The sequence below is a fragment of the Anomalospiza imberbis genome, chromosome 1 (assembly GCF_031753505.1).
Source record: "Anomalospiza imberbis isolate Cuckoo-Finch-1a 21T00152 chromosome 1, ASM3175350v1, whole genome shotgun sequence".
NCBI classification, from domain to species: domain Eukaryota; kingdom Metazoa; phylum Chordata; class Aves; order Passeriformes; family Viduidae; genus Anomalospiza; species Anomalospiza imberbis.
Window position 1 is genome coordinate 105,072,488 of NC_089681.1, and position 22,094 is coordinate 105,094,581.

Sequence of the window (22,094 nt, forward strand, 5' to 3'; positions counted from 1 at the left end):
ATCAAAGTGCAATGTACTGCATACTTAATTCCCCACCTGCAAAATCACATAGTGTACATGCCATGCACTTATCCACACTAGTATGTATAAGAAATTGCAAAAGTAGTATGAATATGTTGTGCATGTCTTGTTCTGACCACAAGGATACTGGACAAGCAGAATTATCTATACTGCATGTTGTAGAATAAAATTGACTAGTTACTTTTATGCCTGATTATTACAAAAGAACCCCAACAAATGCTATGGCATTAAATCTTGTGCTTCAGCAGCATTCTTGTTAAGAGTATTTTGAACTATTGTTTCTTTCAGGGAGCTGAGCTAACTAGAAAGGTTGTCTTTCCCTAGCTAGTGCCCCCCCCTTCCTGCCCTGAAGTGTGATTTCCTGCAATAATTTAGTTGTTTAAAAGAGAATGCACCTAGCTAGAAGACTTCCAAAAAAGGAGTTATATAAATATTTAGCACATTTAGAAACAGCTAATTGCTTCCTACCGTACTCCAAACTAGGAAGTAAGAAGGTTTTAAAATTTTTAAAGTCAAATAAAAATACTGCATAACATAGTCCTGTATAATGTTAAATACTCTCTCAAAGCATAAGTGACTCAGAGGACTTCCCACATTTTCATTTAAATTCTTTTCTTGTGTAGTTCCCTTCCTGGGTTTAAAGCTTTCCAGTCGGTTTGTAGCAGGCATCAGGCTGCCACATGCGAAGGTCAATGAGGACTTGGTTGAGCTTTTGCATCCAAAGGTTACGCTCTTCTTTAGTATCAGCAGACAGCCAGTTCCTAGAAGGCAAGGAACCCTATGGATTATTCTCCACCTCCAATTATTTATTGTGACAAATGTCAAGCTGATCAACCACAGAAGCCCAGAAGAAATAGTAGGGTTAAAAATTAAGTCAAACATTCCACATTCCTGCTACCAAGCCACCTAGCGTTTCCACTTTTAGAAAGCAGATAGGACTAAAAGTGAACAAAACAGTTCAAGTGCCACCCAAAACCTCAACATTTAAATGACCTTTGCATCATTATGACAAAGCTGTAAAGCTCCTTCATTACTACAACTATCACATGAGGTAAAATACCCTCCCACAACCTCCATGATTTTATGCACTCACTTTGTAACACAGAGTGTGTCTCTGCATTGGCTGACAAGGGTCTCTCGGTCATCTTCTCTCTGAGGTCGGACAGTTATTAGTTCAAAAGTGTTGGGACGAGCACAGAACTCCCTGTTGGCAGGTTCAATCTGATGATTAGTGCAGTTAGCCAAGTTTATCCGGCCCAAAGGATGCTGAAAGTGAAATCAGTTCATCAGTCAAGAACACCGCAATCAAGAGTAATTCTGAACAAGATAGGCTTTGACAACTTTGATGATATTAAGTGAACACACCTTCCCTCAGTGAGTTACTCCATACAAAAAGTGATATATGTGCAGCTGTAAGAAATTTATTTAAAAAAACATCCCATGATTTAAAGTAATCATGGACTAATACTGATATTTCTGGATGACATCTATCTCTGCACATTGGAACAGATATAGTAGGGGTGAGGGGATGCATTTAGTAAGTTTAGTATTTTTGTAGATCACCAAAATACAGCCGACTCTAGTGAAACAAGACTAGAAGATTTTCCAGAACAGAACCTGCAAAACAAATCAAAGCTTCTTGCTTGCAGACAAAAGCAAAATAGGAATTTTCTTCTTGCTTAACTTGTTTTTTTTTTTTTTTTTTTTTACTATCTTGTCTTAGAGATTTTTCCCTCTCTCCTGGCAAGGAAAGAAAGTACATTGATGTATTTTGGCAATGTCAACTATCAGCATATGGTGTTCCTCTATTAGCAGGGAAAAAACTAAACTCGGGCATCTGGATTGGCATTGAAGTCCCAAAAGGACCAGAGTTTGCCACAGAGTTTGGGAAAGAAAATGTTCTGCCACTAAACAAGAAAGTGTTTAATGGTAAATAACTTCAGTGAATCAGAAAAACCCTCTTGAAAGCAGTCTTTAAAAGAACCTGGAAACATTTTAGTACACTGCAGGAACACACTAAGGAGACAAGAAGGTTCGCCTCAGTGACAGGAGAACCTCTGATTTGTCTCGTTAGCCAAACAAGAACTTAGTTTTCTGTGAGAACCATTTAAGAAGCACCAGTTCCAGCTACAATGTGGAGCTGCAAGAAGACAAGGACTTCAAATAAGATAGTCCACAATTACAGCTATGCTTTTGCAATATATAAGGATTACCCACTCTAATTTTTTACCGTATTAAGTGTTAGTCATCATTTTGTCTAAAACTTAAGGCAACTAGATACAGTCTGCTTATTCAGCTGTACAAGTCCCATCAATTTCCTTTAAATAATTAATGATTTGATGAGCACAATGGAAGGCCTCAAGACTAAAGGAGAAATTAAATATGGATCTTCCATCACTTTTCCCCCTTTCCTACTAGACAGGGAAGTCAGTTTCTAAGTTTGCCGTGATTTAGGTCAGCTTTATGAAGACAAATCCCCTCCATTTCCCAAGGAAGCTTTAGGAACTTGAATCCCATGCTTTACCAGTCTAAAGCCTAAACATTACTGTCCTTAAAAATGAAGAACTATTTGTGTAGGGTACTACAGAACTTCAGACTTAAGCTTTACAAAACAGCATTACCTTTCGTTTCTCATCATCTGGGTATGTCCAATAGGAGATACAATTTCCAGACAGCACACACCAGCGCCTATGCCACGCTCCAAATCCACTGACATCTTCAAACATAGTCTTAAAAACAAAAACTTAAATGGGGTAACTTTGTACCATGAGCTTGGTCTGTATTTGACTATTTTTCTACCAGAATGGTTCTGTAACTGCAACCCCTCATAGGACTAAATGAAAGAGAAGGAAGATAATTATACTGAGAGAGGCTTCTACTCAGACAGTGTATTTATTTTCCAGATGGCACAGAAAATTAGCTCACACTATCATTCTCAGGTTTGCAGCTTTTTACTAAAAGGCACCTATCATTGCTGTTTAAAATTATGAGATTTTCATGTTGATGGTGACAAGCATTCCCATTATTTTAAAGGTAAAGAACAGTTATTTATAGTATATACAGTATGAATGGTTCACAAAACATGTTCAAAAACCAATTTTTTATTAGATATTTAAGTAATTTTTGACTTACAAATCAGGATTAAAAAAACATGCAGCTATTCAAAAGGCCAGACTCAAGAGTTTAGTCAGTTCAAAGGAAATTAGAAATTGATTTTTAAATGTTTGTGTTGGCAGTTCTTTTATTGGATGCTGGATTTCATCTATTTCAAGCCCCATTTCCTTAGAACTGGAATGGAGAGTTTAGTATCTGACTTCTATTCCTGATACCTCTTGAACTTATACAGAACTTTTTTCCCAATTAAGGTGTGTATTGTGATTCTCACTCTTCACAATTCAGATTACAATTTTCAATGGTGCAGGGAGTTTCCAAACCCTTACTCTGATCAAATCCAGTATGCATGTACATCATTCTTCAGGTTTTACATATTGTATAGTAGAAGCAAATATGGACTTTCTCAAATTAACACATAGAAACATGGGACAGCAAATACCATAAGCATGCGAAATGTTTGCATCTAATGAAATCTGTTCGACTTCAGTTAAGTAAAGGGAAAGGAGACAGAAAGCAGTGTTTGAAAAGAGTCTAAAGAAATCGTGATTTCTGGAAACACCAAAATAACAGCAAATGTTAATGTTTCATTTTCATAGCACATTTACTGCCATCTTGTGGACATTTCAACAGTTCCAGCTCCTAGGCCTAAGTATCAGCTGCATTTTCTAGGTCCAATTTTAGAGAGAATTGCACAAGCTTTTTCTCAAAAACAAAAAAAATACTGTTGTTTCTTTGTCATTTAGAAAAGCTGTGAACACGGTGGAAAAAGACCCAATATTTTGTTTTTATTAGACACACACAAAGAGTCCTGTAAAATTTTCTGCCATTGAAATTAAAATCTCATCTAACATGACAGATTTTAGCAAGAGAAGGTTAACTGAAGTTCAAAAAAACAAATAATCAGGTGTTTAGAAGAGAGATACACAAACTCTTGATGTGGACATGTTTAGAAGGGAAACTAAAAACCATTTGTGGTCTGGTTCAGAGATTAAAAAAAAAAAAAATCAGGCCAGTTTTAAGCTTCAAACACAGGTGTGACATTAAAAAAATACTATATTTAATAGGACCCGTAATTTCCAAGGCAGGAGTTTGAAGTGAATACAGTAAATACCTTACCAAGAACCCTTTCTCCTCCACCAAAGAGTCCACTTGGCATCTCAACTTCAGATATATATGACCTTCCAAAGGAGACAAAAAGGGAACCTGCAAAATGTAAAACAATCATTTAATTTTGACACCTCTCAACTAAGTCTTACCAGTTCAAGCAAGCCACCTGCACCAAGATGTTAGCACTGTCTTGTTCATAGGACCTTCAGCCGGAAAGAAGCAGTCAGTCAGACTCAAGCAAGACAGTAATAATCACTTTTGATTTCAAGTTCATTTAGAAGCTTTCCAAGAATTATTTATTAGTTTGCTTATCAGGATATATATATAAACATGCACTCTAGCTATGAAAACAGGTTCTTCAAGCATGGTTAGAAACAACAGAAGGCACCAGTCCACACCTTTCAAGCTTCTGCCTCAGTTTGACACCAAATTGTTTGGAAAATACCAAAGTGAGCTTAAACAGGAATGGTACTTGGATACCATAAGCATTTTTGGCAGATACTGATATACTAGTGCCTACTCATAAATCTTTGTATAAAAGAAAACCTAGAAAGGGGAAAAGTAATGACAACAGTTCTCAACTGGCACTCCAGGTGTTAAAGACACATGTTAAGTAATTTCTAACAGAAAAGGTTCCCAGTCCTATTTTTGCCACTGGAAAAATAATAGTAGCTTCATTACTGTACCAGAGGCCAGTTAAACAGTCATTTGATAGTCAAGAGTTTTGAGGAAGAGCATGCAACAAAGGTCTGCCTTTGAGCTTTCCCCAATCCCTCAACACATAACATCTCATTACCATGACTATGCCCATGAAATCATATCTCTTCTTTTTTTTCCCCCTCATGAGGAAACTGAGGCAAACTGCTAATTCAACAAGCAAATGATGACCTGCACAGCATTCTACACACCATATTTTATTGCTAATCTGAAGAAGTAACACTGCTAAGAGCCTTGAAAAGAAATTGACAAAAAAAATCAGAAACACTCATCTTTTGTATCACTAGAAAACCAGGAAGGTTGATGCTGCCACTCAAATACAAATAAAGAACTGTTTGCCAGAGAATAGGCACAGGCATGTGTACACAGTAACAAAAAGCTTTCAGAACTATGGCATCAACACCATTCAAATGGAACTAAATTTTGGTAGTAGTTGAGATGAACAGGAGTAACCCTCAGTAGTTAAAAGTGCTCACCTGTGGGCCTCAGTGAGTGGTACAGAACACCAAAATAGGTGTTGTGGTTAGAAATTGATCACCTTTGAATTGTAGACATCCTGCAGCTTCCTCCCACATATAAGACACACATGCACAAGCAGGTGATCCAATAATTTTCATATGTCAGATCTACTTGACTAACACAGCGTGCATGGCTTGCTCCCGTACTCAGCAGGAACAGTATAGCACAGAAAAATTCTAAGCATTAGGTAGGAGTCTCCATGACCACTTGAGAAGAAAAAAATAGTGAAACACTTCCACGTAACAAAAATAAAAAATCCAGGACTGATGCAACTTATCCGCAAAGACAACTATAACCCTACGTGCTACACCAAGGAATAATGGCACACAACTCTAATAATGCACAGTAAAACCCATTTCTGAATGAGGGCTTCAAGAATATTTGGCCATTCCCCACTTCAAGTTTATGGGTTTTGCATCTCCTTTAAGATTTATGTTGGAAAAGAAAAATTCAGCTTATGAAGTTTACCAGTGAGGAACTGTGTGACAGACAAAGAAGATTGTATAACAAACACAACACAGTTTTGCAGAGCCTACAACACCATTACTAATCACTAAAGCAGGTCTCACAACACCCTCTTGTACATATAATGAGAAAATATTGAGTTCTAGTTAACAATATATCTCTTTCAAAGGGTTAAAGGATATGGAAGGAAAGCAGTTTGACAAATACCCCAGCTAGATGGAAAGAAAACTAAAGCCCATGACTAGGCTATCTTGCATTCTGGTGTGGTCACTCGCCTATTTGCCATAGGAACACAGCTTACTGTCATAGAAGATTATCTGTAACAGGTCTCAAGAACTCCAGCATTTGAAAAACTGGTTTCTTAGGAGACTTTTGATTAAAAATAGGTGATGATAGGTACTAAAATTATCACTTGCTTAATTTTGAGAGAAAACATGAAAATTCATCTAAAGCACTTTCTTCTGCAGGACTCAAGTAAACTAGTAACTAGATAAAACTACTTTCATCGGTTAAAGACAAATTGTTTCTGATAAGGATATCATTGCACATAATTTCTAAAGCCAAAGACATATACACCAAGTAAAATATTCTAAGTGCACATTTGTGTACAAATAAGGACCTCATTCATTTGACTTTATTTTCAAATCTTTTTGCTTAAAAAAACAAATGTCTTATCAGAACAAGGTTAGAATAAGCAGCAAGATTATTTAGGTCCTGAGCTATTTTAATTTTCTTCAGCAGCAACAAGTTGAGTTAAACCAACATTTAGGCTGCCAGACATTTTTCTCTGGTTCTCTTATCAGCACAGCAGCTGATTCTATGTAGTTCATCACGAAGACGGCTCAAATTTCCTGACTAAAACTCTTTAAGAAGCACATGGTTTTGCTCTGAAGCAAGAAACACCCTCCTCTAATGATCTAGGAAGAAAAACATACTAGTTAAGGAAAAACCCTAGGCAACCTAAAAAACCGAGTTCTAGCAGCATGCTTATTATTGTGAAAGACAAGGGGTAGAATTCTGCAAGTCTTAAAGGCTTCTAACATCTTGTGTTTAGTTAGTAAATCTTTGTAAGCATTTTCTTAGAAGAATTTAAAAAAAGCTGCAAAAAAGGCCAGACAGAAATAAGCAACATGCACTAGAAAGCATTTTCCTATTTTAAGTTAGAAACTAAAGGATCATAGCAACCTTGTCCTGGAACATATAGCCCAACAGTTCTTTTTCCTCCCCTTCAAAATTTATCTAGGGAAAAAAGAAACATGCTCAATGCAATTAGTGTAAAGTTATGGTCTAGAAGAAAAAAGGACACAGTTATACATGAGTATATTTTGGTCCTTTATATCCTGCATTCTAACAGTACATAGGTAAAAGAGAGGAATGACACTCAAAAAAGCCACTGTGGCATCAGTTTGTTCCATATTAAAAACACATGTAGCAAGCAACTATTTGGTACAGCCGTAGTCAAGTCAAAACTGAAATTTTACTGAGGTAGTAATTTAACAAAAAAACTGAAACAAATCATGAATAAGAATTCCCCTTTTTGCCAGTAACTATAAGACTGTGTCTGCAAAAAATTAACCAAGTGATAGTTTCCCCAGAATTCTCTTTGAACATTGTGCTTTTGTTATATTTCACTAGGCCAGTCCAGTGTCCTGTCAATACAATGCAAACCAATGAAGTCCACACCTAAACTGCTGAATATAATGCAAAAGCTGATTCCATTAACTCCGAAAACAAGAGTTTTCCAGAAAGGACGCTACACACAAAGATTTCTACATATAGTTCTGGTTAAAAGGAACATTTATGCTGAAGAACCAAAGTTGCTACTTCTGAAATTCACATCGTCAGTAAAAACAGTGCAATTTAACCATTGTTCTGCCAGCTGTTTCAGTAAAGGAATCTGCTTCTAGCTACAAAAAGTAAAACTTCTAAAATACAAGTCGGGATTATTGAGATATTTTCTTTTAAGGCTTATACACAAACACAACTAGCTCTTGTTTTCTCATCCCTCATCAGAAGCTGTAATTTTAATAACACTATCATCACCATAAGACTTGATAAGCCAAAAAAAAAAAAAAAAAAAAAGAAAATTATTCTTATGCTGCTGTTTGGGTAGCTAAAGCTGTGATTTAGTAATACCATAAACTGTAGTTTATGGTATTACTAAATAGTTTTTTGGTATTAGATATTACAAGGTTAGAGATTACAATGAATGTAAGAATGTATTTTTTAAACTTCTCCTAGCAAAAGCCAATAAATATTCTGTTTAGACAAGGAACTAATGGATAAAACTCAATAAGAGCTCTCCAAAAAAACTTAAGATAATTTGCTTCTACAAATTGAGATAGAAAAATTGGGATATGAAAGGAAAAGCTCATGCTCCTAAATATATTCAAATGGCATTTTTTAGGTCAATCAAGTGCAGAAAAATTCAAATACTTCATTATCATTAATAAACACTTAATGCCTTCTTTAGTGATAACTGCAAGACTAGGAGCAACAATTTGAAGACCATGTACAGAAATGTCAACAGTATACATCAATTTTTTGCCAGCAAAAGCAAATCAGTAATCAAATTCCTTCATTATCTTTGCACAGCCATATCTTATACTGAGCTACACAAATGAAAGAGCACCTAGCATAGTAATGAAAGTCTCCCTGTTTATCTCAAAACTACATTTAATTAATATGAAATTATATATAAGTAAAAATTACACAAAAAATTTTAATGTCTATCTGTTTCATTTCTAGGATGGTACTTCCACCTGAAAAGTAAACCCAGACTCTTATTTTTCTAGTAGCATACAATTACCCTTGGATTAGCAACCAATAATTTCCATTACCTTGTCCAGTGCAAATTTAGTATTTCCCACAGAAGCCAGTGATAACTTGTGGGAGCCAACAAGGATGAAATTCGTACTGCGTATGGCATTTGGACCACCTGGACTGGCCATGGCTGTGGAGAAAAGTTAAAGTGAAGTTGTAGCAAAACACACAATCAGGATGCTGCAGGACTTAAAAAAAGTACTTTATCTGCACTACTGTATGCATGCCCTGCTCAGTACTCCAGGAGAAGCACTCTTTGTGGTGCAGCCCAGCCCAGCAGTACATTCAGAGAGAATCTTGATACACACCATTCCTCCTCAGCAGATCTTTTCTTTCAGAAACAAGGTTTGAAAACATCCACAGAGGAGAAAACAAAGCATTTTAAGTCTCAGGGGGATGGAGTCCATGCTTGGGCACACTACAAAGCACACACACCCTGCAGTAGGAACGTAACTTTTCTCTCTTAACCTCTCCTCAAGTGACACACTGCAATCTTCCAGAACTTGTATGCCTTTCTTTTGCACTTATGAGAAACACACACTGTAGCTCAGGAATCTTACTAGTTGCAGCAGCATGATACACATTCCAGATTTAGTTCATGAGCACCTTATTGTTGCAATTTCAGCCAAAGCTAGCTCAAGTATCTCATACTTTAGTCAGATAAGTGTATAATGCTTTTAGATACTTAGAAAAACATTAAGAGGTGCTGTTTTTCCCTGTCAAGAGTCAGAAATATATAAACAAGTTTATACATATTTTTAATATATAAATATATATAAAAAACACTACACACAAAACAGTATTTCAGTATCTGTTCATATTTTCAAATTATGCTGTATTACTTTGTTGACAGCAGACTCTAGTTCTCTACTTTTAAAATTATTCAATTGATTTGAATTAATACTTTCGGGAAAAAAATGTAAACCATGGGTATCTGATACCAGATTTTAGTTCTGATTTTGTAAAGATATCTTCTGTTGAACGTAATGGTAACATAATAAGCACAGGGCCAGTTTCTGGGCTGGAAAATTTAGTGTTTATTACTCACAAATTGTCATCTGTTACAAGTATTATTTATTGATATAGTAGTTTAGAGAGCAAGTGTAGATTATTCATCCTGGCATAAGATGTTTAGACTTACCTGGAGTAAGAAGGTTGCTTTTCTAGAAAGAGAGAGAAATAAAAGCTTAGTGAAAAAGTACTTCTGACAGTTTCTACTGAAGACAAAGCCAAGGTAAAAAGAAATTAGATTTGAAGTACTTTTAAAAACCCAATCAAACAGGAAAAAAAAAAAAATCGAAAAGAACGTCCAAGTAAATGCGTATTTCCAGCATTACATACGTAACAGAGCTGTTTCTTGAGCTGATGACTTAAAAATTTGGCAGAAAACTGGACAATTTATAGAGCCTTATGTAAGGAACAGCAAGAACCTGTTATGGGCACAGTCTTCATCTGTGAGAACAAGCCCTTTGGAAGGGGTCATAGTCAGATCTTGTTACAATATTACATTCATACTTACCGAGGTAATAGATGTTAATAATCTCTTTGGAGTAATAACCTACAAAAGACAACAAGAAGATAGATGCATTTGCTACTGAATTTGTCCAGCACATTTCCATGAAAACCAGACAGTGAAACTACTGAAGTGAACTACTTATCTCAAATTTTGAATGGGTACTCATTACTATGAGTAAATTTTGGATTTTGACTGGACATAATATATCTCAGTGGAAGAAATGCTACATAGCAAAGAAATAATTGCTGCAGGAAAGTTAAAGCAGAAAACCAGTCTTAGTAGGCCTTTTTACCTATGTATTGGAATTTCAAAATTACATTTGCTTAACTAAAGGTAAGAGTTGACAATAAATGTAAGGATATGTTCAATATACTGTTGTTATACATAATTACTTTCAAATTAAAATCTCAACGTTTAAGTGAGAAACATATTGTGTATATTAAACACAAACTGGAGTTACGTACTCTTATTGTGGTTGAAAGACAAGTCTAAGCAGCTTGTTAAAAAGCAGACAGAGGATTCCCTTGGCAAACCTATAACCTCATATTAGCAACTTACCTACAGTAGCATGAAATCATTCAGTTTTAAGTAAAAATTCCTTTAAAGTACAGCACAGGAGAAAAGTAAACACTGGGACTTGAAACTTTTATTATAGAATAGGTGGAAGCTTTCACTGTGCCAAATCAAAGAATAAAGAAATTTCCTATTTCTGCTTGCAGACACAGGACTTAAGTACTCCTTCCAACTGTTCTGAAAGACATTCAAGTTTCTTGTTTTTGCCAAGTGACAGATATCGCATCAAGGAGGAAATCAGTCCTGATGCCATTAATTCACTGTGTGCACTATTAGAACAAAAAGAAAAATATACACACACACACATCCCCAAAAGGAACCCTAAATAAACAAACCACAAAAAAAAAAAAAAAAAAAAACAAACAACTACCTCCAGAAAGCTGGTTTAGGGTTACATACCTTTACATATCCTTAAAAAAGCACAAACACTTGATATGTGCACCCTTATTAAAACAATGTTTGCTTTAAAAAGTAAGCATCTAGTGCTTAAACTTCATATTGGGGAGAAAGAGTTTTTAGTTGATCAATAAAACCTTTAAGACAAATCCAACTCCAGGGTAGAGCATATTGACTGGTATAGTTAAACTAAAGTGGAGAAAAAGGGCAATAAATCACTATTTGAAAACCTCACACCTAATAAATAAAGGTCTGCAAAGCATAGCATTTTGCAGAACTAGTAAGAATTCTTCCCCAGCAATATATTTCAGACTCAACCAAGTGCTGCAGGTCCAATGTACTAATTGCTGTAGGTCTCCATAATCCATCTGTCATGGCAGATGTTCCAAGAAGGGAGTAAAAGCAAGCAACAGATTGTCTAAGACTATCAGTTTTCCTAGTGCACCTTCTGTTGAAACATAGTGATTTTCGGGTTTCATTTACCTTAGATTTATTTGTCTTTTTCCTTTTATCAGTGCCTGTAGCTTCTTTTCTCTGCACCTGTAAGGCAAGAAGGTATTGAGAAAGTACAGCACATCATTCTCCCTTACACCTCCTCTTCACAGGAACTGATACATACCCAACTGTAAACTTCTATATTTATTTCAAAGTCATTTGACACATCGTGCCTAAAAGGGAAAAAGAAAAAACAAGTTCAATAAAGTGCAGCAAAAAGGCTTTTGTTTTGGTTTATGGCAGGGTTTTGGGTTTTTTGTTTGTTTTGGTTGGTTTTGTTGGGTTTTAAGCTACTCTTTACTTCTTCCCTCCTTTTGCTCCTTATAACTGTCCAAGGAGCAAGAAGATTTTAGTGTATTACTATTTAAAAATACTTTCTGGAACTCAGAAAAGAAAAGGGGAGGGGAGGACAAGGGGCAGATAACGTGCATCTACCATTTCTCAGACTGCACCCTCCCCTGTCACAGATTGGGTTTTTTGAGTAAAAAATTTTAAGTGAAAATTCCAGTACAACTGAACTTCAAAAACAAAGTTTGTTTATTTATTTTGAAGACTTAGTAGCAAACAGCCATTTGAACTCACAATGCCTTTTTAGCTGACATGTGAGAGCTGAAGTTATAGTTGTAATAGCACTATTTTCCCAGATACCAAATCAAATAGCTATATAAAATGTTAGTTGCTGCAGAAGAGAAAAGCACATCTCAGGCACAGCAATCCATCTGTCATTGCAGGTGTTCCAGGAAGGAACAAAAGGCAGAAAATGCAAGAGATAAAATAGCTGATGGATGGTTGAATAAGTCTAGGTTGCTCTTTTGAGAGAAGTGCCTTCCAGCTATTTTTTGAAGAAAGAAATAGCTATACCACAAAATCTCTCCATACTTTGTTGCAGAATATGACATTCTTATAACTAAGGCTTTAAATGTTTTTATGCATGCTCCACCATAAGAGTTAAAACTGGTTCAAGAGTTTCTTTAGACTTACATAGTAAATGTCGTAGTAAAAGTAAGAGCATCTCCATTCAGGGAACTGGCAGTACTTGCTAATGGAGTTGCAACCATGTTTTCTGCTCCAGATCTCAATATTATTACATAGTAGTAATTTCCTGCTTCTGCAAGTACACATCAGATGGTTTGGTTAGCCAGAGGACTCCAAGTATCTAAAAAACTCCCCAAGTACTGCATTGCTATTAACCACATCTCTGTTTCACCCTACTTAAAACATTTAGTTACATTTGAGACTTGCTTATAAACTTGAAACAATTTTATTTTCTTTATGCTCTATCTACTAATAAAATAGTCTCCACAGGATTCACAGCAACTGCTTTATTGCCTGGGGCATCTCAGGCCAGAACTACACTAACCAGTGTGTGAAAGGGGACAGGAACTTTCAGTCAAATCAGCAGATAATCTTGGTTCTTTATATTCCTTAGGTCTGCCAGCTTAACCACATAGCAGCTTTCACTGAAACATTGAAAAATTTGTCAGAAGCAGATGAACTGAATGCAATAGCTAAATTTTCATTACCCCTAGATTTCTGAGAACATCAAAGCAGAAGACAAAGAAAAAAAAAACCAAAACTCAAGGAGAATGAACCAGGTTGGGAAAATGAGGAAGGAGGAGAAAAGAAATAAAGATTTTGCTAGTTTTACCTGGCTTTTGAGCTGTACCACATACAAATTCTGCTTTTAGAGGTAGACGCATTTCTGAAATGGAAACAGATCCCCTGGAGGGAGCAAATTCAGAGGATGTAGACGCGGCTTTATTTCTTTTATTATGTGGTCCCTCACTCTTCAGTTTATTTAATTCTTCCAATAAAGCAGTTCTCTTCTCAGCTGCACAAAGAAATTAATTACAGTTCTACAGAAGAAAAAGTACTGAACAATTCTTTTTTTGCCATAAGTATGTAAAATGCAACTTAAATATTACTCATTTTACAGTGTAATAGAAATATAAGGGTCAAGAAAGATACTAAAAATGTCATCTTGCCTCTAAAATGAGCTGAGACAGATACTATCCTGCTCTTTTTTCCAGGTGAAGAACTATTAATAAATGGCCACAATGTAACACAAATGTGTGGGGAAGAAATTATAAACCTTGTTGAAATGTTCATTACAAAGAATTGAACTTGAGTATAAAAACCTACTTGCAAAGAGAAGAAGTCTCTCTGCTTCTGCTTCTTCTTGTGACCCTTTTCCATGCTCCTCGTCAAAACAGCAGTTCAGAGCTTGACTGGCTTGATAAATCACTGTCTGTTGCATGTTGATCTCATTGTTCAGTTCCTAGAGTAAATCAATAGTAAAAATAATTACCAAGAAGAGAGATCTAGTGTTGCATTCAAACAAGGAAATGTGTCTAGATGAGTATTTTTGGGGGGCAAGGCTACAAAAGAAAATCACATCCTTTAGACAGCAAACTACAAAAGTTTTGCAGTTTATTGTTACTTTGGCAAAAGAACATTGCAACACATCCTTTTTTTGATCTCAGAGGTATGGTGGGGAGTGAAAGACTCCAATATTTTATGTTCCAGATTCCGTCTAGTCTTCTCTCTACCAGGGGAAGCAGCACTAACCAGAAATTCAGCAATATAGATGAACAAAGCACTAGTAAAGATCAGATTATTACCTACTGAAAGTAGGTAGTTACAAATTCTCTCTAATTCAAAGGCAGTGCTAAGACACAGATTTTCTGTCTCCTTCTTTAAAAAATGGCTTGTTCTCTCCAAACTTAATCTATAACATGATCCTTTTAAGAGAAGCATTAGCTGTTCAAATTATGCAGCATCATTCCCTACCATTAGCTATTTATGCATTATATAAATAACCTAGCCACCTAATTTTACAGTTCTAGGCAGTATGTTAATGTCCTGGACATTCATAGGGGCAATTAAATTTGGAAACAGTAGATTCGGAAAAGAATTTTAAGAAGCATATTAGGTACCTGCATTTTCTTTTTGATGTTAACTTGATCAGATGGGCCATTTCTTCTCATTTCTAGTCTGGAAGCCACATCTTCTTTGCGAACAATTATTTGCTTTATTGAAGGACGATCAGTTTCCTTAAATCTTTGGGATCTGTATGCATCGACACTTGTAAAAAAGGAAACCCCACAAAATGTTTCACAGGCATGCCAAGCTCTTTTTAATACATACATAGGCATGTATCATACATTGAAGCCTTCCAACTTGCCTAAATGGCTTTAAAGAAAGCATTCTATCATCTGATTTTAAGTTTAAGCAACATAAAAGACTACACAATCTTTGATAAAGGCAGAGATCTTGCAAAAAAAGTTTAATTTGTAGTTGGAGTAGTATGAAGAATCCTTAGAAGATTTAAAAAAAACAATGTTTTAACTTGAACACTTACAGAATCAGGTGGGGGGGGTGGGGGGGGGTTGTGTTTATTACCTGTAAGGAAGATTGCGATCTTCTGACGTAGAGCCAATACTGTCTCCAGATTCTGCCCTGGGAACTCTGGTCCTTTGGAACTTCTCAGACTTCAGACTGACATCACTGATACTGCTACCTTCCCCAGTTGACTTAGAAGGAGAACCAAAGGCCTGAGGAAAAGAAAATATTATATTACAGCTATCTGTTAACATAATAATAATAATAATAATAGGTTTTCCCCTTTACTTGTTTTAATATAAACAGTAAATTTGCTTAATACTATTTAACAGATGATATTTTACAAATATGGACATAGAGCAAGTTTATTTATTTAAGGACACTAACAGATTATTGCACTCAATGAGATGCCACCTTTAGCTTCCAAATCAGTACAGTTACCTAATCTCTTCTCTTCAGATTTTTTCATCAGAAGTCACTCCACTGAATGCCTGTATACCACTTCAAGACCAGTACTAGTAACAGGTTTGATTTCACAGACCACTTGTTTAGCAGAGCATCCAATATGCTACACTATTTTCAGAGAAAAATAACTTGGCCCCATTAAGCTTCCATTAGCAAAATACACATTTGTAACTTCTTTATTTGCCCAGATATCCTAATACTACAAAACATCACAGCTCCCAAGCCAATTGGACATCTCTGTGTAATAAAAAAGCCCTTCCCCACTCTCTGAATTCTCACCTCTGAACCAACAGATTCCACTAGAGGGGTTAACAGAGACATTGATGAAATGTTCAGTGACTCTTCCTGCTCATCCTCATCACTTTCACCTTCCAGGCTCATGCTCATTTCTTTCTTCAGCTTTTCTATGTCTGGACCATCCTCTTGAAGAATTTCAAAAATCTCATTTATCACTTTTGAGCTATTCATCTCATCATCCACATGCATTTTGCCTTCATATACTTCATCTGAAGGGTGACATTTTAAAATATATTAGTACCATCAAGGCTCTCGTTAAACAAACAGAAGCAAACTTGTTTTCCTTTTCAAGCAAGCTTGGTTAAAAAGCACTTCTTGCATATAAAACCTAAAAGTACACTTCCATGGCTATTTTAATATACTGTTTTCACATATACTGCATAGTCAAAGCAGAAAGGAAATGAAAAATGCACATTTTAGACAAATTTCAACCTTTAATTCAAATACATCTGAAACTTAACTGCAAGTCAAAAAGTAGGGCAGTCATTTCTGCCCTTTTCCAAAGCGCTTTTAATATCAGCTTTTTAATATTCCTTTAAGACTTGAATGTCAAGAGAGAAGGGTTATATATGATAATAGAAGCTTCCTAATTTGTTTTATATAAATCTCAATACAAAACACATGGAGTTCAGCAAATGGATGGTGAATTCATTGTTCAGACTTGAAGGCTATTAACACTGTCCGAGACAAGAGGCCATAGAGAGCTGAGTCATTAATGTAAGTCTACTCAATACAAACCTTTTGGTTTCTCATCAAGTTGTTCAAGTTTTGAGACAGACATTGCTTTTACAGGGCTCTTTGACTCTGCAGTCTTCAGAGGACTGGGTTTATCAGTCTCTTCACATTTAGAAGCATCTAAGGGGTTTATAAAGAAAAGTAGTATTATGTCTAGCCTTTATTTTAGTTACTGAATTTTAGAAGTCTTACTAACAAAAAGACCACTAGATTAATATTCCGGTTAGCCACATGTCAAAAAAAATCCCTTAGAGTACCCTCTACAGTCTGTACATCTAGACTTCTATCTTATCAGAAAACTGGCACCACAAGAAACAATGTTGAAACCATAGCAGAGTGCAGACACTCACGAGCAAAAAGGGAAAATTTTAAAGAGACAAAAAAAAAATCCACTACACAAACCACTGCATGCAAACCCAATTTTTCTAGGACATTTGACTTTCAAGTGAACAGTCTACCAAGAGCGTTAACTAAGTTCACACTTTTTTCACAGAGAGCTGAAGATTCTTCCACTCAGTAAGCGCCAGAAAGGATGCCAGGAGCGCCTCACAAATCTTTTCAGGTGTCCTACCATAAGAATTAATATCACAAAGGGATACTGACAAGGGAAGAGTTCCCTCCCATTAGCTTCTTGTGGAAATCTGGTTACTCAGGTACAGGATAGACTAAATATGAAACTGACTATTCTCATTCACTTCCCTGCACTTCACCTCCATTAAAGTATGAAACATAGGTACACCCATTGAAAAACAAAAAGACAGTCTTGCCTTGCCATCCTTCCAAGTGGTATAGGAGTGCAGAGTACTACTAACATACAAGAAGATTTAGATAAGATAACCACTAACCAAAGGAGAGGTCCAGTTCCACACATCAGTGTTACTGGCCTCATTCTCTGCTCACGAATATCAAGTGCAGTGCTCCTGTCCAGCACTAGTCACATGCAAACTGTGACAGTTCTCACCCGAAGACTCTATGCTAGGAGACTTTGCTGGCCTGTCACCTCTTGATGTGTCTTCTGATGATCCAAGAGCAGAGGCATCTGAAGTAGGAGGATGTTTTGGACTGGCCTGAGATTGGCTTTCCTGGCAAGAATAAAACCAGAATGCATTCAGGAGGTAATGTTAAAAGCAACTAAAAAACTACCAGAAAAAAATAAATTTTAACATCTGCTAGGAAAAAGAGGTTGCCTATCCAGTACCCTATTTATTTACCCAAGATATTTAAGTGAAGTAGTAAATATTAATTGTTTGCATGAGAAGCTCTTTCGCTTTTGTAGTTATAGAACATAAAACCCCCCACACTTATCAAAAAGTAAATACATCAGTTGGCTCAAAGCAGTATCACTTGTCTTAGTTGATTCTACAAGAGGTAAATATAATTTGTTAATAATCATACAAATCACTAGACAAGTGGTCTTGCACAGCCCAGGCACTCCCAAAGCATAGGTTTTTATCCCTTATATACATTTCCACATCTAACTCTGTATTCAGAATATAAAGCAGTTCAAAGTATCATATTTTGATTGAGAGGTAACACATTACCATTTTAGCTTCTGGAAACTTCCTCTTTGAACTGTCACTTTTCTCTGCACTCCACAGATTGCCCCTATCAAATCGGCCACGAAGGCATGCAAGTTCTCGTTCACGTTCCTAAACAAATGAATGGAAATGGGAGAAAAGCTGACAGCCTTAAGATGTCACAACACTTCATATTCCTCAGGAAAGGGCAAACAGTAATAACCTTCCCCAAGCTTATAAGCTAGCTATGAATTTAACAAGTCATACCTGTTTAAGCTGAAGTGCTAAACTGGCAGTAGAGGAATTTTCATTTTGTTTGAGAAGCCTCTCCTGGATTGTCCTTGTATTTGGGGTAATAATGGGTGTTCTGCACCCTGGAGTATTCGTAGCAGGGCTGCGTGCACTACGCTCTTGACAGCGCTCCCCAAAACGTTCCAGGAAGGGCTTAATTCCAGATCCCCCTACAAGAACAATTGTTTTGCCTTGAAAGAAACTCTCAAAATTAAAGAAATCACAGCATTTTTGTGTCCTGATGAAGGTTCCCTGTGAAGCAATTAAGCTGTCTCCTTTACAGCAGCCCTTACTCCATTATACTTTGTACAAAGTGAACCTGAAACGTAAATCATAACAGTGATGTTAATAGAAGAGTAAATCAAAGCAAGTAGATGTCTCTCTCTTACTACAGTCTTTATGTAATACACCAGTTGTTTAAACTGGTTTGCCTTTTCCAAATTTCCTCTACAACCAGTCCCACTTAGATCTTTCATAGAAATAAGTATTCTAGTACGTGAGGAGGATATGTTGTTTGGCACCCACCCTACTTGAGCTTATCTTTTCTGTCAGCATATCTAAAGTTTGCTTTTCTGGCCATCATTTTTAAGAGTTCAAGCTGTTAGTCCAGGTTTCTAACACAACAAGCAGTTGAATGTAAAACTGAGGATGTTCGCTTGTTTTGACATTAATGCTATCACTGAACATAAAGACACTGCAAAGTTAGAGCACCTATGTGGCAACAAGCTTTGATTTCTTCTAAATATGCAGGCTCTTAACATTATATCAAATGGATACATATAGTACCAAACAATCTGAAATAAATTTTGAATAATCTCAACTGCTTTTGCTCTTAAGAATTACTAAAACCATGTCCAAGGAAACATCCCCTGCAAAATACAGAAGCTGCATAACTAAAAATAATGATCACAGAACTCAACAGCATTTTAGTCAAGTTATAGGTGGAAATAGATATTATCTGGTACAGTACCTTAAATTCTTAACTAGTATGTTGTTTTCAACACAGCACACATAGGCCTAATTTGAATGAATATTTACTGAAGCTAAAAAACAGCCTACCTGGTGTTGTGGGTTTACCCTTAGGTTCAAGTTGCACATGTGTTCCTTTGACTGGCTCTGCTTTGGACTGAACTGGTTGAGGCAAAGCTGACTTCGCTGTTTGTGTACGCTCTTCAATTTTCCGAGGACTGCAGGGATTCTCTGTTGGCTGTTGTTGTACTTCAGATTCTTTAGAATGGGGAGCAGTGACTCTTGAAGATTGCGTTAAAAAATTATTTGCATCCTTAACAAGGGAAAAAGAAAAAATAAAATATGAGACTTATGTTCTTATTCTCTCAAGAGGAAAAAGAATGAAAGCACTCTGCATAGCATACTATCACCTAATACACCTGTTCCTTCAACAAAAGAAAAAGCCAAGAACAAGTGTTAAGCTTTTAGTACTTTTTCTTTTTATCCAGTATTTCAAATTGTTTCATCATTCCAGATGCTCTTGCCAGCTATTTCAAATATCATCCCACATTTCCCTAAACAAGAATGAACATGGCAGATATTGTCATTGCAGAAATTGCATAATTTGATCAATAAGTGTCTGGTACTACTTATTTCATCATTCTGATTGAGTCTTCGTACAGCAATAACATTCACAATTTCAGTCAATCAACTACACGAAGTTACAGAGTGAAACCCAGTATCTCTGTAACAAGCCCCCATTCTGATGGTCAAGAGCAGCAATCAATACATTGACATCAACAAAACACATAAGTACTCTCATCTTTAAGTCGCAGTAAAAGGAATTCTAAGCTGTTTCAGATCTGCTATTAAAAATAGGGCATGTGGGATTGCAATAAAGCAAAAGCTGTAAATACACTAAGACTGCTCGCACCAAATCTTTAAACTCAGATTAAACAGTTATGTGCTAACATTTGTCTGCCCCAAAACAATACTCAAATCAATTTTTAATCAGCAACTATATCAGACACTCACCGCTCTCTTTGAGTTTGCTGGTTTATTAATAGAAGCCTCAACAAGCCTTTGAGAACAGGATGCAGCTTCCTGCTTTACACTGCTACTATTGATTCTAGCAGATGCTCCACTTGTAGTGGACAATTTGGATAAACAAGTAGTGCCAGGCTGTTCTTGTGCATTGTTTTGCTTTGCAGATGGATGACTTAGGTCATCTTCCCAGGAACCAATTGTAGCAGCAAGGTTAGCTAAACGGCCTCTTCTCCCAATAGGGGTTTCGCTTGCCAGGGCATTGGATGTCTGCTTAGGTGGAGAAACAGACAGATCTTTTGACTGGAGAGGAGACAGAGGAACACATTCAGAGGGATCTGGAAAATAAAGCAAACACATTTATTTTGCTAATAAATTATATTGAGATACAGTTGTATCTTTCACATTATACTATATATTGAGTTTCTCAACAATTAGATGTTCCTGCCATCAACAGAATCAAACTACTAGCCCTGGAGGCTTTGACACTAAGAAAATTAAACATTTTTAATCAAGGAGTTTACTAATTTTTAGTCAGTGTTGTGAAGAGCAAGGCATGAGAGTAGTAGAGAAAAAGAAGTTTAAAATTAAGCTGTAGATAACAGCTTCAATATTTTAGGCCTGCCCTAGTATTGTCTTAGAATTCTTTAACAAAACATTTTAATCTTCCCACACACAACATTATCTTCTTCTAGCCAACATAATCATCAATGCAAACACTGAGAGACATCAATGATGCTTAGTAAGTGAAACATACCCTCACTATCCCAGCAGCGCCGCTGTTCTGCCAACTTCTGCATTCGTGTTTTGACTGAAAGGGCTGCAGGAGTTTCGGACTTGGTGTTTGGTTTTACTTTCTCAAGAGGCTGAACCAACAAAGCTCTGTTAGAAGCATATTCGTGTGATTCTGAAGTCATCTGAGGAGAATCATGGCTTGTGGAACTTGAAGGAACTGGCTGTACATTCTCTGAACTAGAAGCTGGAGTCTCTATATCATTAGGGCAGAGTCTTTTTGATGGTGATGGCTTTGTATCTGGTTTTACTGGATAGGTCAGAGTATTCAAACAAATTAGTATTCAAACAATCTAAAATATTTTCCAACAACATAAAATTGTAGTACAAATAAAGCTATGAATTATGAATACCCTGATATGCTTCCCAAAAACATGCCCTTCCCAAATATACAAAGCACAAGGCACTCTTTAAAATTACGTAATTATTTCTAAATAGCTTACTAATGACTTGGCACGTCTGCTCTCAGGTCTAGCTAAACATGAGCTAGTCCTAGTAGCCAAGTAACTGCATCCATCACTGTTTAGTTTAAGAAAAATGCTCAGTGTTTTCACTTTCCCTTTGGAAAAAAAAAAAAAAAAGGACTGGTAGCAAAACAATCTTTATTAAACATGCCACTAAATACCTTCATCACTGGGAAGAGGTGCCTGGTTACCAGTTTCTGCCAAAGGCTCTCTGGCCCTCTTGGTCTGCATTGTGGGTCTCACCCCCATCTTCGGCCGCTCTGCCATTTTCCTCTGCAGGTTCTCTCGCCTGGCACGGGTTCTTTCAAGGAGTTTCTGAGTGGTCAATAAGTCATGTGTTACCAGACATTGCAGTGTATTAACCGGTAACAGCTCAGAATAAAAGATGATGGAATTCTGTTTAGCATAGATAGCCAGTAGGTTCCAAATTTCAGTCATTAAATCAACTATTGT

The 22,094-nt window shown here is 36.4% G+C and overlaps 1 protein-coding gene across 2 annotated transcripts; it reads right to left on the minus strand.

Moving 5' to 3' along the window:
* Nucleotides 1-605: 605 nt before the first annotated feature.
* Nucleotides 606-22,094, minus strand: ANLN (anillin, actin binding protein). Of its 2 annotated transcripts, XM_068203753.1 has the most exons (24): nucleotides 21,803-22,094; nucleotides 21,143-21,427; nucleotides 20,377-20,723; nucleotides 19,453-19,675; nucleotides 18,370-18,563; nucleotides 18,127-18,234; nucleotides 17,547-17,667; nucleotides 16,589-16,705; nucleotides 15,833-16,059; nucleotides 15,149-15,300; nucleotides 14,683-14,830; nucleotides 13,889-14,024; nucleotides 13,395-13,577; nucleotides 12,728-12,854; nucleotides 11,871-11,919; nucleotides 11,735-11,791; nucleotides 10,286-10,324; nucleotides 9,908-9,929; nucleotides 8,784-8,896; nucleotides 7,129-7,182; nucleotides 4,252-4,338; nucleotides 2,643-2,750; nucleotides 1,115-1,287; nucleotides 606-782 (listed from the first exon to the last, which is right to left on the minus strand). In XM_068203753.1, the coding sequence occupies exons 1-24, from the start codon at nucleotides 22,077-22,079 to the stop codon at nucleotides 659-661; spliced, it is 3,471 nt and encodes a 1,156-aa protein (XP_068059854.1). In that variant the 5' UTR covers nucleotides 22,080-22,094; the 3' UTR covers nucleotides 606-658. The 2 variants fall into 2 exon arrangements, with proteins under 2 accessions (XP_068059854.1, XP_068059863.1); XM_068203762.1 differs by lacking the exon at nucleotides 7,129-7,182.

Excerpts from the sequence above, each read along its gene's own strand:
- ANLN (XM_068203753.1), bottom strand. The coding sequence starts at position 22,079 with ATGACTGAAATTTGGAACCTACTGGCTATCTATGCTAAACAGAATTCC. Across the intron at positions 11,920-12,727 it reads TTTACTACGACATTTACTAT|GCACGATGTGTCAAATGACT; the intron begins GTAAGTCTAAAG and ends TTTCCCTTTTAG. Across the intron at positions 10,325-11,734 it reads AAAAGACAAATAAATCTAAG|GTTATTACTCCAAAGAGATT; the intron begins GTAAATGAAACC and ends TGTCTTTTGTAG.